This window comes from Salmo salar, chromosome 25 (genome assembly GCF_965601325.2).
Source record: "Salmo salar chromosome 25, fSalSal1, whole genome shotgun sequence".
NCBI lineage: Eukaryota > Metazoa > Chordata > Actinopteri > Salmoniformes > Salmonidae > Salmo > Salmo salar.
The window spans coordinates 37,333,253-37,350,327 of record NC_138315.1 but is presented as its reverse complement, the minus strand read 5'-3'; the positions used below and the strand labels follow the sequence as shown (position 1 = coordinate 37,350,327).

The 17,075-nt window shown below is 45.4% G+C and overlaps 1 protein-coding gene across 1 annotated transcript; it reads right to left on the bottom strand.

Moving 5' to 3' along the window:
• Window positions 1-426: 426 nt before the first annotated feature.
• Window positions 427-16,077, bottom strand: grpr (gastrin-releasing peptide receptor). Its single transcript, XM_014174216.2, has 3 exons — window positions 15,506-16,077; window positions 3,435-3,780; window positions 427-3,274 (listed from the first exon to the last, which is right to left on the bottom strand). The coding sequence occupies exons 1-3, from the start codon at window positions 15,907-15,909 to the stop codon at window positions 2,879-2,881; spliced, it is 1,146 nt and encodes a 381-aa protein (XP_014029691.1). The 5' UTR covers window positions 15,910-16,077; the 3' UTR covers window positions 427-2,878.
• Window positions 16,078-17,075: the final 998 nt, after the last annotated feature.

The following is a 17,075-nucleotide window of genomic DNA, read 5'->3' as shown; positions in this document are numbered from 1 at the left end:
GTACTGCTAAAAATATATTGCCACTAATTTTTAACACAATAAAAACTTTGGCACTGTAAACAAGACAACATAAGCTTGTTCTACAAATAAATGTAGATCAAATAACATGATGGCGTGCCAAGCTGTGCTTTTACAGAGACACCAGAAAATGCTCAAACAACAACAAAATATTCAATTCACCCAGAGAGAATTACTTTTTATATTTATCAAACATTGAGAAACACAAGTATCACTTTGGACAACATCAAACTACTCTTGGACATAACTCAATTTTCATCTGACCCAAACAATCAGATATACAGTGCATTCAGAAAGTATTCAGACCCCTTGACCTTTTCCACATTGTGTAATGTTACAAACTTACTCTAAAGTTGATTTAAAAAAATATATATTCTCATCAATCTACACAAAATACCCCATAATGACAAAGCAAAAACATGTTTTTAGAAATTGCTGCAAATGTATTACAAATTAAAACTGAAATATCACCTTCACATAAGTATTCAGACCCTTTACTCAGTACTTTGTTGAAGCACCTTTGGCAGCGATTACAGCCTCGATTCCTCTTGGGTATGACGCTACAAGCTTGGCACACCTGTATTTGGGGAGTTTCTCCCATTCTTCTCTGCAGATCCTCTCAAGCTCTGTCAGGTTGGATGGGGAGCATCGCTGCACAGCTATTTTCAGGTCTCTCCAGAGATGATCGATCGGGATCAAGTCCAGGCTCTGGCTGGGCCACTAAAGGACATTCAGAGACTTGTCCCAATGCCACTCCTGCTTTATCTTGGCTGTGTGCTTAGGGTCGTTGTCCTGTTGGAAGGTGAACCTTTGCCCCAGTCTGAGGCCCTGAGCACACTGGAGCTGGTTTTCATCAAGGATCTCTCTGTACTTTGCTCCGTTCATCTTTCCCTCGATCCTGACTAGTCTCCCAGTCCCTGCCGTTGAAAAACATCCCCACAGCATGATGCTGCCACCAACATGCTTCACCGTAGGGATGGTGCCAGGTTTCCTCCAGATGTGACGCTTGGCATTAAGGCCAAAGAGTTCAATCATGGTTTCATCAGACCAGCGAATCTTTTTTCTCATGGTCTGCGAGTCCTTTAGGCAAACCAAGCAGGCTGTCATGTGCCTTTTACTGAGGAGTGGCTTCCATCTGGCCACTCTACCATAAAGGCCTGATTGGTGGTGTGCGGCAGAGATGGTTGTCCTTCAGGAAGGTTCTCCCATCTCCACAGAGGAACTCGGGACCATCACATCCCTGACCAAGGCCCTTCTCCCCAATTGCTCAGTTTGGCCGGGCGGCCAGCTCTAAGAAGAGTCTTGGTGGTTCCAAACTTCTTCCATTTAAGAATGATGGACGCCACTGTGGTCTTGGGGACCTTCAATGCTGTAGACATTTTTTGGTACCCTTCTCCAGATCTGTGCCTAGACACAATCCTGTCTCGGAGCTCTTGGGACAATTCCTTCGACCTCATGGCTTGGTTTTTGCAATGTCAACTGTGGGACCTTATATAGACAGGTGTGTGTCTCTCCAAATAATGTCCAATCAATTGAATTTACCACAAGTGGACTCCAATCAAGTTGTAGAAACATCTCAAGGATGATCAATGGAAACAGGATGCACCTGAGCTCAATTTTGAGTCTCATAGCAAAGGGTCTGAATACTTATGTAAATAAGGTACTTCTTTATTTTTATTACATTTGCAAAAAATTCCAAAAACCTGTTTTTGCTTTGTCATTATGGGGTATTGTGTGTAGATTGATGATGGAAAAATTGAATTCATCAATTTTAGAATAAGGCTGTAACGTAACAAAATGTGGAAAAAGTCAAGGGGTCTGAATACTTTCCGAATGCACTGTACTGTAGTCTGATCCGTACAATGAACTGTATACAGATATTTATATCTCTTCAACCAATGCTGAGATGTTTATGAGTTGAGATGTCTATGAGTTTGTAGATAGAACGTTTCCAAGCCTTTGATGCAGGACTGACTACTCCTGGGCAGCTGTTGTTAAGGAAGTTGATCTTTCAGTGTAGGCTACAGAATTCAAACACTCATATAAACAACAATCTAATATGTATCTTTCAAAGCACTGAGGTTGTTGGTGTTTTAGTCAGCTGGAGATATCCCTACAGAACTGTCCTTTAGGCGCCGGTACACAACGGCAGCTCCAGTACCTCTCTTCATAACCTTGTCCTCGGCATCTTATTCACACCTGGTTGGGTTGTCATCTTCTCTAAGAACTTCTCTAATGGATCAATACAGTTCTAATGAGAAACCAGAACAGAACTGCATCTCCAGAGGACTGAGACACATTGGTTTGCATACATAGCAGTAGCTGTTAAGATGATAAATTCAAAACTTAAAATCAGAGGTGTAAAGTAACTAATTACAACTACTCCCGTTACTCTAATTGAGTAGCTTTTCCGAGGACTTGTACGAGTACTTTAACTACTTGTAATATTTTTTTTTAACTCAATTACTTTTTCTGAGTACTTTTTAAATTAGCTACTTTTTACTTTTACTTGAGGAGTTTTTTTACACCAGTAAATGTACTTCTTCTTGAGTAAAATGTAGTTAAAGTAACAGTACTTCTACTTGAGTAGGATATTTCAGTACTCTTTCCACCCCTGCTTAAAATAAAACACTTTTTATCAATCATGGATCATGGGATGCATATACTGAAGCCCTGCATATCAACCATAGAATTAGAATGAATGAATGGTGCTACAATAGCAACACTTGGAGTTAGAACACAGGCCCACTACAGTATATGGGTTACAGCCATAAATTACTCTGTGATTTCATTGGGTAGCAGTATGTCAGTCTTGGAATGTCACTTCTACAAGTCTAAAGCATCATCTTTAGCACAGTCACTACACACAGCCTTCCTGACTAACATGAGCCTCGATGACGAGGCTGAAGTTAGCCAGAGACTGATTGTTGCTCTTGACCGAGGTCAGTCGCGTGTTGCTCCGCCCCGTGCTCTGAGCATTACAGTTGATTGGTGGATGACGGCGGCAGTGGAGCTGCTTGTTGAACTGCTTCTGGAAGCTGTTGCTGAGCAGGTAGAGGGCAAAAGGGTTGACACAGGAGTTGGTAAAGGCCAGGACGCGGGCACACACGCTGGCGATGAAGTGTCCCAGGGACGTGTCCACCTGGCCGTAGTGGTAGGAGCGGTACAGGTAGATCACATGACTGGGGAGCCAGCACACAGCGAACAAACCCACAAAAACCAGGACTGTCTTAGCCAGACGCTTCCTGGACTCAATCTGTGGGGATGGTAAAGAAAGCATCATTCAATTGGAGTATTCAGAAGGACACACACACAAACGCATACACACATTTCTTATTTTCCCATTTGACTATTTCCCATGTCTCATTAAATGATAAACACCTAAATGTCCAGTGTCCAGACACACATTCACACACCTGTTTTTTGATGTGTAAGTGTGCCTCCACGGGCATGTCTGAGGCGCTCTGGATCAGGCTGCGTGCGATGAAGCAGTAGTACACAGAGATGATGAGGAGGGGGATGATGTAGAAGATGAGGAAGAAGGCCATGGAGTGGATCTTAGGGTGCAGTTCCCCGGCGTGGGGGTAGGGAGCGCATGTCACAAAGGTGTCGTTGGTCTGGCCGATGTTGAAGGTGTGAAGGTCGGAGAAGACCACCTCAGGAACGGCCAGGATCATGGAGAAGAGCCATATGGCTGCTGCTCGGAAGCAGATCTTAGCTGTGGACGTCTGGATGTCCATGGGTTTGACAATGGCCTTGTACCTGGGACAAGCAGAAAACTAATTTGATTACATTTACCAGTCATTTAGCACAGGGGTTCCCAACCATTTTTCCCCAAGGCCCCTTTTTCACATTTGAAAATAGATAGGCTATTTAATAATTATAATAATAGATAAGGAAAATAAAGTCTAGACCCGATTTCCCCAAATGTTACTCCGTTAGCAAATATGTTTTATTATGATAATTATACATTCTCTTTTACAGAAAGTGAAGAGATCAATTGATAGCGACAGAGCCACACATTGTATAAGATTACTTCCCAAGCAAAGTCCAATTTCGTTGACTTCTTGACTTTAGAAGATCGTAGCTTAGCTTCTGAATATCATAGAGACAAACCAAAGATATTCATTCCCATGTGCATCAGAGTCGCGTCTGTCACGGGCGTCGTAAGGAGTGGACCAAAATGCAGCGGGTATATTGATCATCTTCTTTTAATTTATTAAAGAAAAACACTTAAACAAAACAAACGATGAAAACAGTCCAGTAAGGTGCACAGACTATACCGGAAACAACCACCCGCAAACACAAGTGAAAAACGAACACACTTAAATATGGCCTCCAATTAGAGACAACGACAACCAGCTCTCTCTAATTGGAGGTCATTGAAAAACACAACATAGAAATAGAAAACTAGAATAAACATAGAAATAGAAAATATAGAACATAAATCAAAAACCCTGAAACACACAAAACAAACACCCCCTGCCACGCCCTGACCAAACTACAATAACAAATAACCCCTTTTACTGGTCAGGACGTGACAGTACCCCCCCCCCCCCAAAGGTGCAGACCCTGAATTCCCCTCAAAACAAAAACCCCACAAAAATAAACCCCCAACTTTAAGGGAGGGTGGCCACCGTCAACGACGGCTCCCGTGCTACACCCCCCCCCCCATCCTCCAACTACGGAGGTGGCTCTGGCTCCGGCCTTAGTCCCTATTCTAACCTGCCCACCCCCGCTGAAGGCTCAGGGCTGTAGACCACTGCTGAAGGCTCTGGGCTGAGGTGCGTCGATGGAGACCTTGGGCTGAGGTGCGTCGCTGGAGACCTCGGGCTGAGGTGTGTCGCTGGAGACCTCGGGCTGAGGTGCGTCGCTGGAGACCTCGGGCTGAGGTGCGTCTCTGCAGGCTCCGGACTGCGGGCCGTCTCTGCAGGCTCCGGACTGTGGGCCGTCTATGCAGGCTCCGGACTGTGGGCCATCTCTGCAGGCTCCGGACTGTGGGCCATCTCTGCAGGCTCCGGACTGTGGGCCGTCTCTGCAGGCTCCGGACTGTGGGCCGTCTATGCAGGCTCCGGACTGTGGGCCGTCTATGCAGGCTCCGGACTGTGGGCCGTCTCAGCAGGCTCCGGACTGTGGGCCGTCTCTGATGGTTCCGGACTATGGGCCGTCTCTGCCGGTTCCGGACTATGGGCCGTCTCTGTCGGTTCCGGACTGAAGGACGTCGCCGGAAGCACTGGACGGGGAACTGTCGCCGGAAGCTCTGGACGGGGAACTGTCGCCGGAAGCTCTGGACGGGGAACTGTCGCCGGAAGCTCTGGACGGGGAACTGTCGCCGGAAGCTCTGGACGGGGAACTGTCACCGGAAGCTCTGGACTGGGACTGCGCACTGAAGGCCTGATGCGTGGGGCTGGCTTAGGAGGCGCCAGACTATTGACACGCACCTCAGGGCTAGTGCGAGGAGCAGGAACAGGACGTACTGGACTGGGCAAGAGCACTAGAGGCCTGATGCGTGGGGCTGGCTTTGGAGGCGCCAGACAATTGACACACACCTCAGGGCTAGTGCGAGGTGCAGGAACAGGACATACTGGACTGGGCAGGCGCACTAGAGGCCTGATGTGTGGGGCTGGCTTTGGAGGCGCCAGAACAGTAACACGCACCACAGGGCTAGTGCGAGGAGCAGGAACAGGATACACTGGGTCTTGAAGACACACTGGAGGTCTGGAGCGCACGGCCTGCACAACCCGTCCTGGCTGAGTTGTTACTGTAGCCCGGCACAGGCGGAGTGCTGGCACAGGGCGAACTGGGCTGTGCTGAGGAATGATGGCTGCCGTGCGTAGAGCAGGCGCAGGGTAGCCTGGGCCTAGGAGACGCACTGGTGGCCAGATGTGCTGTGCCGGCGCACTTCTCCCAGGCTGGATGCCCACTCTAGCACGGCACTTGCGGAGGGCTGGTATCGACCGCACCGGACTGTGCGTGCGGATGGGCAAGACCGTGCGCACTTCCGCATAGCACGGTGCTCTCCATGCCAAACGCTCCCCATAATAAGCACGAGGAGTTGGTTCAGGTCTATTGCCTGACTTACCCCAACTCCCCGTGTGCCCCCCCCCAACAAAAATTCTGGGGCTGCCTCCTCTCCTCATGAAATGGAGGATATAATGCCTCATACCTCCGTCGTTCTGCCTTTGCTGCCTCCAGTTCCTCCTTCGGTCGCCGGTACTCCCCAGCCTGCCTCTTGTTTCTAGCTTAAAGCCCACCCTCCCCCCAGATCCTTTATCATTAAAGAAACAATTGTCTCACATTGCTCTGGATTAAAAGAACCAGAGAATTCAATGAAAAGCAGCTGGTGTTGGCTAGTTGAGTTTGATCATATCTGTAATAAGAGAATATGGATGCAATATACATAAGGGTACTTCAGGACTATCAAAGAGTGCTATAAAGGCATTTGGTAATTAATGTATGAAAAAGAACAACTCTCATAATAAAACATGGATTTCCTGAATCAAAATCCATTGCTTATATGGCATCAAAGTTCTGCAAATAATTACAAAAACCTTTGTTAATACAACAAAAATATATATACGGTACGAGTCAAAAGTTTGGACACACCTACTCATTTTCTTTATTTTTACTATTTTATACATTGTAGAATAGTAGAGAACACATCAAATCTATGAAATAACACATATGGAATCATATAGTAATCAAAAAAGTGTTAAAGAAATAAAATATATTTTAGATTCTTCAAAGTAGTCACCCTTTGCCTTAATGACAGCTTTGCACACTCTTGACATTTTCTCAACCAGCTTCACCTGGAATGCTTTTCCAAGTCTTGAAGGAGTTCCCACATATGCTGAGCACTTATTGACTGCTTTTACTTCACTCTGCGGTCCAACTTATCCCAAACCATCTCAATTGGGTTGAGGTCGGGTGATTGTGGAGGCCAGGTCATCTGATGCAGCACACCTAAGGACAGATTTCCCCTGGTCTAATGTATATTGCTCGTGTTTCTTGGCCCAAGCAAGTCTCTTCTTCTTATTGGTGTCCTTTAGTAGTGGTTTCTTTGCAGCTATTCAACCATGAAGGCCTGATTCACACAGTCTCCTCTGAACAGTTGATGTTGAGATGTGTCTGTTACTTGAACTCTGTGAAGCATTTATTTGGGCTGCAATTTCTGAGGCTGGTAACTCTAATGAACTTATCCTCTGCAGCAGAGGTAACTCTGGTTCTTCCTTTCCTGTGGTGGTCCTCATGAGAGCCAGTTTCATCATCGCACTTGACGGTTTTTGCGACTGCACTTGAAGAAACTTTCAAAGTTCTTCAAATTTTACGAATTGTAATGTCTTAAAGTTTGGAGCGAGCAGTCGCACCACGCTTCGCTCCACAGGTAATATTCCACTTCGCTACATTACAACGGCTTGATTTGTTTGATCTGAGCAATTCTTCTTAGCTAGCTACATAGCCGTCTTTGTATCAAAGATAATTTTGTAGTTTAGAGTAACTGAGTAATTATCGAGGCTAGCTATCTTCGTCCTCCTAACGTAGTCAACACTGCTAGCTGCTAGCTAGCTAGTCATCACCGTTAGCTAGCCAACTTCTACCGACTAGCAGCACCGCAGAAACTATTACATTACAACGCAACGACTTGATTAGTGTGGTGTTAGTGTTGGTTAGCCAGCTACATAGTTGTCTGTGCTGTCTCTGTATCTAAGATAATTGTGTAGTTTGAGTTTGAGTATTATCGAGGTGTGCTAGCCAGCCGCGACGCGGCGCCAGACTTACTCAACACACCTAGTCATCATTAACCCACTGCCAGCTAGCCATCCGTTACCGACTAGCAGCGCTGTAGTTACTAATACTAAACAACGGAACGATTTGACTAGTGCAGTGTTACCTAGCTAGCTACCTAGTTGTCTTTGTCATAACTTGATAATTGTTAATTGATAATTGTTAGCTAGCCAGCCATCGAGGTTAGCTAGCCAGCTATTTCCGTCCCCCGCGACGCCATTTTTCCTAACCTAGCCAACTATTACCGACGAGCAGCATTGTTGAAACTAAATACACTACAAGGAACGTCTTGATTAGTGTTATGTTAGCTAGCTAGCTACAAAGTTGCTTTGTATCATGACAAGGTGTAGTACTGAAACTACCGAGGTTACCTAGCCAGCTACACGTTCAAAGTCAACAACGCAGCCACTGCTAGCTAGCCTACTCCACCAGCCAGCAGTACTGTATCATTTTAGTCAATAACATTTTTGCAACGTAAGCTTAACTTCCTGAACATTCAAGACGTGTAGTCCACTTGTCACTCCAATCTCATTTGCATTAGCGTAGCCTCTTCTGTAGCTTGTCTACTATGTGTCTGCCTATCCCTGTTCTCTCTCCTCTGCACAGGCCATACAAACGCTCCACACCGCGTGGCCGCTGCCACTCTAACCTGGTGGTCCCAGCGCGCACGACCCACGTGGAGTTCCAGGTCTCCGGCAGCCTCTGGAACTGCCGGTCTGCGGCCAACAAGGCTGAGTTCATCTCAGCCTATGCTACCCTCCAGTCCCTAGACTTCCTGGCGCTGACGGAAACATGGATCACCACAGATAACACTGCTACTCCTACTGCTCTCTCCTCGTCCGACTACGTGTTCTCGCATACCCCTAGAGCATCGAGCCAGCGGGGTGGTGGCACTGGAATCCTCATCTCTCCCAAGTGGACATTCTCTCTTTCTCCCCTGACCCATCTGTCTATCTCCTCATTTGAATTCCATGCTGTCACAGTTACCAGCCCTTTCAAGCTTAACATCCTTATCATTTATCGCCCTCCAGGTTCCCTTGGAGAGTTCATCAATGAGCTTGACGCCTTGATAAGTTCCTTTCCTGAGGATGGCTCACCTCTCACAGTTCTGGGTGACTTTAACCTCCCCACGTCTACCTTCGACTCATTCCTCTCTGCCTCCTTCTTTCCACTCCTCTCCTCTTTCGACCTCACCCTCTCACCTTCCCCCCCTACTCACAAGGCAGGCAATACGCTTGACCTCATCTTTACTAGATGCTGTTCTTCCACTAATCTCATTGCAACTCCCCTCCAAGTCTCCGACCACTACCTTGTATCCTTTTCCCTCTCGCTCTCATCCAACACTTCTCACTCTCCCCCTACTCGGATGGTATTGCGCCGTCCCAACCTTCGCTCTCTCTCTCCCGCTACTCTCTCCTCTTCCATCCTATCATCTCTTCCCTCTGCTCAAACCTTCTCCAACCTATCTCCTGATTCTGCCTCCTCAACCCTCCTCTCCTCCCTCTCTGCATCCTTTGATTTCCTCTGTCCCCTATCCTCCAGGCCGGCTCGGTCCTCCCCTCCTGCTCCGTGGCTCGACGACTCACTGCGAGCTCACAGAACAGGGCTCCGGGCAGCCGAGCGGAAATGGAGGAAAACTCGCCTCCCTGCGGACCTGGCATCCTTTCACTCCCTCCTCTCTACATTTTCCTCTTCTGTCTCTGCTGCTAAAGCCACTTTCTACCACTCTAAACTCCAAGCATCTGCCTCTAACCCTAGGAAGCTCTTTGCTACCTTCTCCTCCCTCCTGAATCCTCCTCCCCCTCCCCCCCCCCTCCTCCCTCTCTGCGGATGACTTCGTCAACCATTTTGAAAAGAAGGTTGACGACATCCGATCCTCGTTTGCTAAGTCAAACGACACTGCTGGTCCTGCTCACACTGCCCTACCCTGTGCTTTGACCTCTTTCTCCCCTCTCTCTCTAGATGAAATCTCGCGTCTTGTGACGGCCGGCCGCCCAACAACCTGCCCACTTGACCCTATCCCCTCCTCTCTTCTCCAGACCATTTCCGGAGACCTTCTCCCCTACCTCACCTCGCTCATCAACGCATCCTTGACCGCTGGCTACGTCCCTTCCGTCTTCAAGAGAGCGAGGGTTGCACCCCTTCTGAAAAAACCTACACTCGATCCCTCCGATGTCAACAACTACAGGCCAGTATCCCTTCTTTCCTTTCTCTCCAAAACTCTTGAACGCGCCGTGCTTGGCCAGCTCTCTTGCTATCTCTCTCAGAATGACCTTCTTGATCCTAATCAGTCAGGTTTCAAGACTGGGCATTCAACTGAGACTGCTCTTCTCTGTGTCACGGAGGCTCTCCGCACTGCTAAAGCTAACTCTCTCTCCTCTGCTCTCATCCTTCTAGACCTATCTGCTGCCTTTGATACCGTGAACCATCAGATCCTCCTCTCCACCCTCTCCGAGCTGGGCATCTCTGGCACCGCGCACGCTTGGATTGCGTCCTACCTGACAGGTCGCTCCTACCAGGTGGCGTGGCGAGAATCTGTCTCCGCACCACGTGCTCTCACCACTGGTGTCCCCCAGGGCTCTGTTCTTGGCCCACTCCTATTCTCGCTATACACCAAGTCACTTGGCTCTGTCATATCCTCACATGGTCTCTCATATCATTGCTATGCAGATGACACACAATTAATCTTCTCCTTTCCCCCTTCTGACAACCAGGTGGCGAATCGCATCTCTGCATGTCTGGCAGACATATCAGTGTGGATGACGGATCACCACCTCAAGCTGAACCTCGGCAAGACGGAGCTGCTCTTCCTCCCGGGGAAGGACTGCCCGTTCCATGATCTCGCCATCACGGTTGACAACTCCCTTGTGTCCTCCTCCCAGAGTGCTAAGAGCCTTGGCGTGACCCTGGACAACACCCTGTCGTTCTCCACCAACATCAAGGCGGTGACCCGATCCTGTAGGTTCATGCTCTACAACATTCGCAGAGTACGACCCTGCCTCACACAGGAAGCGGCGCAGGTCCTAATCCAGGCACTTGTCATCTCCCGTCTGGATTACTGCAACTCGCTGTTGGCTGGGCTCCCTGCCTGTGCCATTAAACCCCTACAACTCATCCAGAACGCCGCAGCCCGTCTGGTGTTCAACCTTCCCAAGCTCTCTCACGTCACCCCGCTCCTCCGCTCTCTCCACTGGCTTCCAGTCGAAGCTCGCATCCGCTACAAGACCATGGTGCTTGCCTACGGAGCTGTGAGGGGAACGGCACCTCCGTACCTTCAGGCTCTGATCAGGCCCTACACCCAAACAAGGGCACTCCGTTCATCCACCTCTGGCCTGCTCGCCTCCCTACCTCTGAGGAAGCACAGTTCCCGCTCAGCCCAGTCAAAACTGTTCGCTGCTCTGGCACCCCAATGGTGGAACAAGCTCCCTCACGACGCCAGGACAGCGGAGTCAATCACCACCTTCCGGAGACACTTGAAACCCCACCTCTTCAAGGAATACCTGGGATAGGATAAGGTAATCCTTCTAACCCCCCCCCCCCTTAAAAGATTTAGATGCACTATTGTAAAGTGGTTGTTCCACTGGATATTATAGGTGAATGCACCAATTTGTAAGTCGCTCTGGATAAGAGCGTCTGCTAAATGACTAAAATGTAAATGTAAATGATGGACTGTTGTTTCTCTTTGCTTATATGAGCTGTTCTTGCCATAATATGGACTTCTTCTATATACCACCCCTACCTTGTCACAACACAATTGATTGGCTCAAATGAATTAAGAAGGAAAGAAATTCCACAAATTAACTTTTATCAAGGCCACACCTGTTCATTGAAATGCATTCCAGGTGACTACCTCATGAAGCTGGTTGAGCGAATGCCAAGAATGTGCAAAGCTGTCATCAAGGCAAAGGGTGGCTACTTTGAAGAATCTGAAATATAAAATATATTTTGATTTGTTTAACACTTTTTAGGTTACTACATGATTCCATATGTGTTATTTCATAGTTTTGATATCTTCACTATTATTCTACAATGTAGAACATAGTAAAAATAAAGACAAACCTTTGAGGTGTGTCCAAACTTTGACTGGGACTGTATATATTCACCTGTAATAACGGGTGACGTGTGAGGAATGTAAAAGTAATCCCTATTTATTTGCCTAGATTGGTTACATTATTGATATTTTCCTTAAATTCTGCTGTTTTAAAAGCATGCGTAGGGCAGAGAACTGCAGTGACAGGTAGGGTGTTAATGCATCAGTTTGAATGTGTATGGTATTGAGTGGGTCGTCTGGGCTAGAGGTCGACCGATTAATCGAAATGGCCGATTAATTAGGGCCGATTTCAAGTTTTCATAACAATCTGTAATCGGTATTTTTGGCCACCGATTTGCCTATTTAAAAAAAACAAATGTACACCTTTATTTAACTAGGCAAGTCAGTTAAGAACACATTCTTATTTTCAATGACGACCTAGAAACGGGGGTTAACTGCCTTGTTCAGGGGGGATTCGGGGATTAGTTTTTTCAACCTTCCGGTTACTAGTCCAACGCTCTGACCACCTGCCTTACATTGCACTCCACGAGGAGTGACAACCTGTTATGCGAGGGCAGCAAGAAGCCAAGGTAAGTTGCTAGCTAGCATTAAACTTATCTTATAAAGAACGATCAATCTTAACATAATCACTCGTTAACTACACATGGTTGATGATATTACTAGTTTATCTAATGTGTCCTGCGTTGCATATAATCGATGCGGTGCCTGTTAATTTATCATTGAATCATAGCCTACTTCGCCAAACGGGTGTTGATTTAACAAGCGCATTTGCGAAAAAAGCACTGTCGTTGCACCATTGTACCTAACCATAAATATCAATGCCTTTCTTTAAAATCAATACACAAGAATATATTTTTAAACCTGCATATTTAGTTAATATTGCCTGCTAACATGAAATTGTGTCACATCTCTAGCGTTCATATGCAACAGTTTAGGCCGCCTGGCTCGTTGCAAACTAATTTGCCAGAATTTTATGTAATTATGACATAACATTGAAGGTTGGGCAATGTAACAGTAATATTTTGACTTAGGGATGTCACCCGTTAGATAAAATACGGAACGGTTCCGTATTTCACTGACAGGAAAAACGTTTTGTTTTGATAGTTTCCGGATTCGACCATATTAATGACCTAAGGCTCGTATTTCTGTGTGTTATTATGTTATAATTAAGTCTATGATTTGATAGAGCAGTCTGACTGAGTGATGGTAGGCAGCAGCAGGCTCGTAAGCATTCATTCAAAACAGCACTTTCGTGCGTTTTGCCAGCAGCCCTTCGCAATGCATTGCGCTCTTTATGACTTCAAGCCTGTCAACTCCCAAGATTAGGCTGGTGTAACCGATGTGAAATGGCTAGCTAGTTAGCGGGGTGCGCGCTAATAGCGTTTCAAACGTCACTCGCTCTGAGACTTGGAGTGGTTGTTCCCCTTGCTCTGCATGGGTAACGCTGCTTCGAGGGTGGCTGTTGTCAATGTGTTCCTGGTTCAAGCCCAGGTAGGAGCGAGGAGAAGGACGGAAGCTATACTGTTACACTGGCAATACTAAAGTGCCTATAAGAACATCCAATAGTCAAAGGTATATGAAATACAAATCGTATAGAGAGAAATAGTCCTATAATTCCTATAATAACTACAACCTAAAACTTCTTACCTGGGAATATTGAAGACTCATGTTAAAAGGAACCACCAGCTTTTCATATGTTCTCATGTTCTGAGCAAGGAAATGAAACGTTAGCTTTTTTACATGGCACATATTGCACTTTTACTTTCTTCTCCAACATTTTGTTTTTGCATTATTTAAACCAAATTGATCATGTTTCATTATTTATTTGAGGCTAAATAGATTTTATTGATGATGTATTATATTAAGTTAAAATAAGTGTTCATTCAGTATTGTTGCAATTGTCATTATTACAAATAAATAAATAAATAAAATCGGCCGGCTTGTTTGGTCCTCCAATAATCGGTATCGGCGTTGGAAAATCATAATTGGTCGACCTCTAGTCTGGGCCAGTAAGAAATTAAGACTGAGTGGACAGCTCTCTGGTTGCTCACTAACTGAGATAGGCCAGTCTGCCTGTCTTCACCTCACTAAAGGAACATTCACTCTCTCTTTCAGCTCTGACTAATAGCCTTCTAAGAACTTTTTGAACTCCAGGTTCCAATGATGAAAGAACTTTGATGGACAAAGAACTCTGCACAGTAAGAACAGAGGAGCTGAGAACATAGTGGGATAGAATAATAGAACAGAATAGAACACAGCTCAGGAGCCTGCTGAGCAGTCACGCCTTTCCTGTTCACTTTTCAATATTTGGTATTCAGTTGTGTAAAGCGCTCTGCAGATGTGGCTACCTTGCGCGCTCTGAATAAATATCATTCAAATGCTGAAAACCCTCCCACTTGCTGGCCAAGAGAGAATGGTTCAGAATATTAAGGATCAATGAAAGAACAAAATCTAAATATATGCCTATTGTCTCTGTTTCAGCACTAATTGGTAGATTTTAAAATACTCTGACCATGTAGATTATTTAGGTTTAGGAAAGTATTTATAATTTCCTGCACTAACCATGGAATTGTTTGATAACACAGCCAAGTTTTGCTCCATATGTCAGGTTCAAACTGTTACCGCTTGGTCAGCGCTAACAATTTAATTAGCCTACATGTCTTTTCCTTATATTATCAACTGTTACTAATGATCCTCAGTAACAACCACACAGACTTGACGGCGTTTACAGAGGAAGCAAATGAAGGTAAACGAAACAATGAAATGAAATGGAATGATAAGGTATACCAACTGAAGGGAACTAACAGTAAATTGGCAGTTGAATATGTGTGGTTATTAGGCCTACTGATGGTCGATACTGATAGTGGCTAATATTTAACATGATAGAAATAGGAAACAGAGAAGGTCGGGGTAGCCTATAATTTAGACATTCCAGAGTGCCCATCCCTGGAAATGTATGCACGTCTAAATCGGGTCGGAATCGGCCCCTTGGTGTACTGTCAAATGCAACAGTTTTCTTTGCATCACGAGGGCAATTCTAAAGCCATTATCAACATGTTGAAAATGGCTTTTATGGTGTCTCTGTGTGTCCTGACAAGTGATTTAATGTCCATGGGACTTCAGCACTGTGCCAGTTATACACTCTCACTAAAAGCCAAAAGCGGCCATTTAAGGACAAATTCTGCCATTATTTCTAAAAGTGGCGCCACAAATGCCACAAGGGGTGCCATATCTCTTTTTTTCTATTGATTGAAATAACAGAGTTTTGAGGAGTGAATTGATGAATAGGACAAAATAAAAGATTGGACTTGAATTACATTAGGCCTACACAGAATGAACATGTCATGAATAAACAAGATCCCTCTTTATAGTATGCGAGCTAATCCCCACCAGTTCACTCTCTCTTCTGTCTGCAGTGAACAACATCTGCAACCAGGCTGAAAGTGTAGGCTAGTGTAATAATGTGTCACCTAATTACACGACCTGCCTGTTCGTGCTACCATACCTGCCTGTTCATATTACAATGCCAAAGAATGGTTGGAAAACTTCAATGAAGGCTGTTCTTTTGTTTTTACTTTTACTTGAAAAAGTTAATTTAACTTCCCGTCGGAGGGATTGAGAAAACAACACATTTGATTCTAAAAGCCTTACCTATCTGCAGAGAGCGCAGTGAGTGTGAAAACGGAGACGCCGACGGAGGTTAGTTGGATGAACGGGATGAGTTTGCATCCCACCCGGCCGAAGAGCCATTTGTCCGCGAGGTACCGGCTGGCGTCCACCGGAGCGCACGTGACTAGAAGCAGCAGGTCCCCGAGCGCGAGGCTGGACATGAACAGGTTGGGCACCGTCCGCATGGATTTAACTGTGATAAACGTCCTCATTAGCGTGACGTTACCAATAAATCCAATAATAATTATTAATCCGTAGACGGTGGCGATAGCAATACCGGGCAGCCAAATGTAGTGCGTCTGAACCTCTGTGTTGATACTGGACACCTGCGATACGTTAAAAATCATGTTCTCTGGGTTTAAAATGAACGAGTCCTCCAAAGACATAGTTGGTGTCTTCTTTCTTGAAAGTTTGTAAAAAATATATTCATAAAGTTAAATGAAATGTTGTGACTCATAACTCATAACTCCCAAAACCAATTAAAAATAGTGTAATGAAACAGCAGGCAGGGAGCAGGTCTCGAACCCTCGACCTTCAAGCCCGAAGTCCGGCGCGCTATCGACTGTGCTGCAAAAGCATGCTCAAGCGTCAGAGTCGATTTCCGCGCATATAAACCCAGGGTCGTTACAGTAGCCTAATAGCATCATAAAAAGCTGAAACTAAACCTTTAAATATCTGGGCTCATCTGTAAAAGAGACCTTGGTCTCAGTAAAAATTACATAAAAATATAATAATTTGAATGATGCAAAGAATGTCAAACTATCATATAATATATATATATATATATATATATATGTATATGTAGGGTTCTCTCATCAACCCTCATCGTATATTGAGTCGGCATCTGTGTGGGGGTTATAAACTCACTGACGGCGTACGTCACTCGCGCCCTGCCCTATTCGGTGGAAAAGTTGCGACAAGTGGATGGATGGACTTAACTCAGGAGATCCGGTCCATCACGCAACCAATGTACACTACTGGGATGTTTGTTTGGTGCATAGACGTAGGTTTGGTGCGCCTTATTCACCTTCATATTCCCTTTGCATTAACTCAGTCCCAATCCAGCCTGTGCTCTGTCTGTCTGACCATTAGAAACACCGTTGTCATGTATAACTGTAATTTGCTTGGGTAAAAAATACCCCAAATAACGGTGATTTAAAAAAAACACAACATTCTATCTACTGTCTCAAAAATTCAACTACATCACATTGTCCTCGTTTATTTTGAGCCTGTGGTAAGTGTTAATTCTCTGATAATAACCCAGCCCACTGTAAATTGGTTTTGTCAAGATCCTCACCAGGAGGCCAATAATTGAGCTGGGATAATGATGGAATTGACTGAATATTCATCACACATGGAATGACTAAGACGTTTTCGTGATGGACACACATGAATTTCCCCTTTCACGTTTCTCATTAAATGATAAACACTAAACGTCCAGTGTCCAGTCTGTTATGTGTATACATAACAGTGAAATTAACTATTTTCTGTGATTCACTGACTGATATTACAGCTCAAAAAATGGGTTATATTGTCACATACACCAGATAGG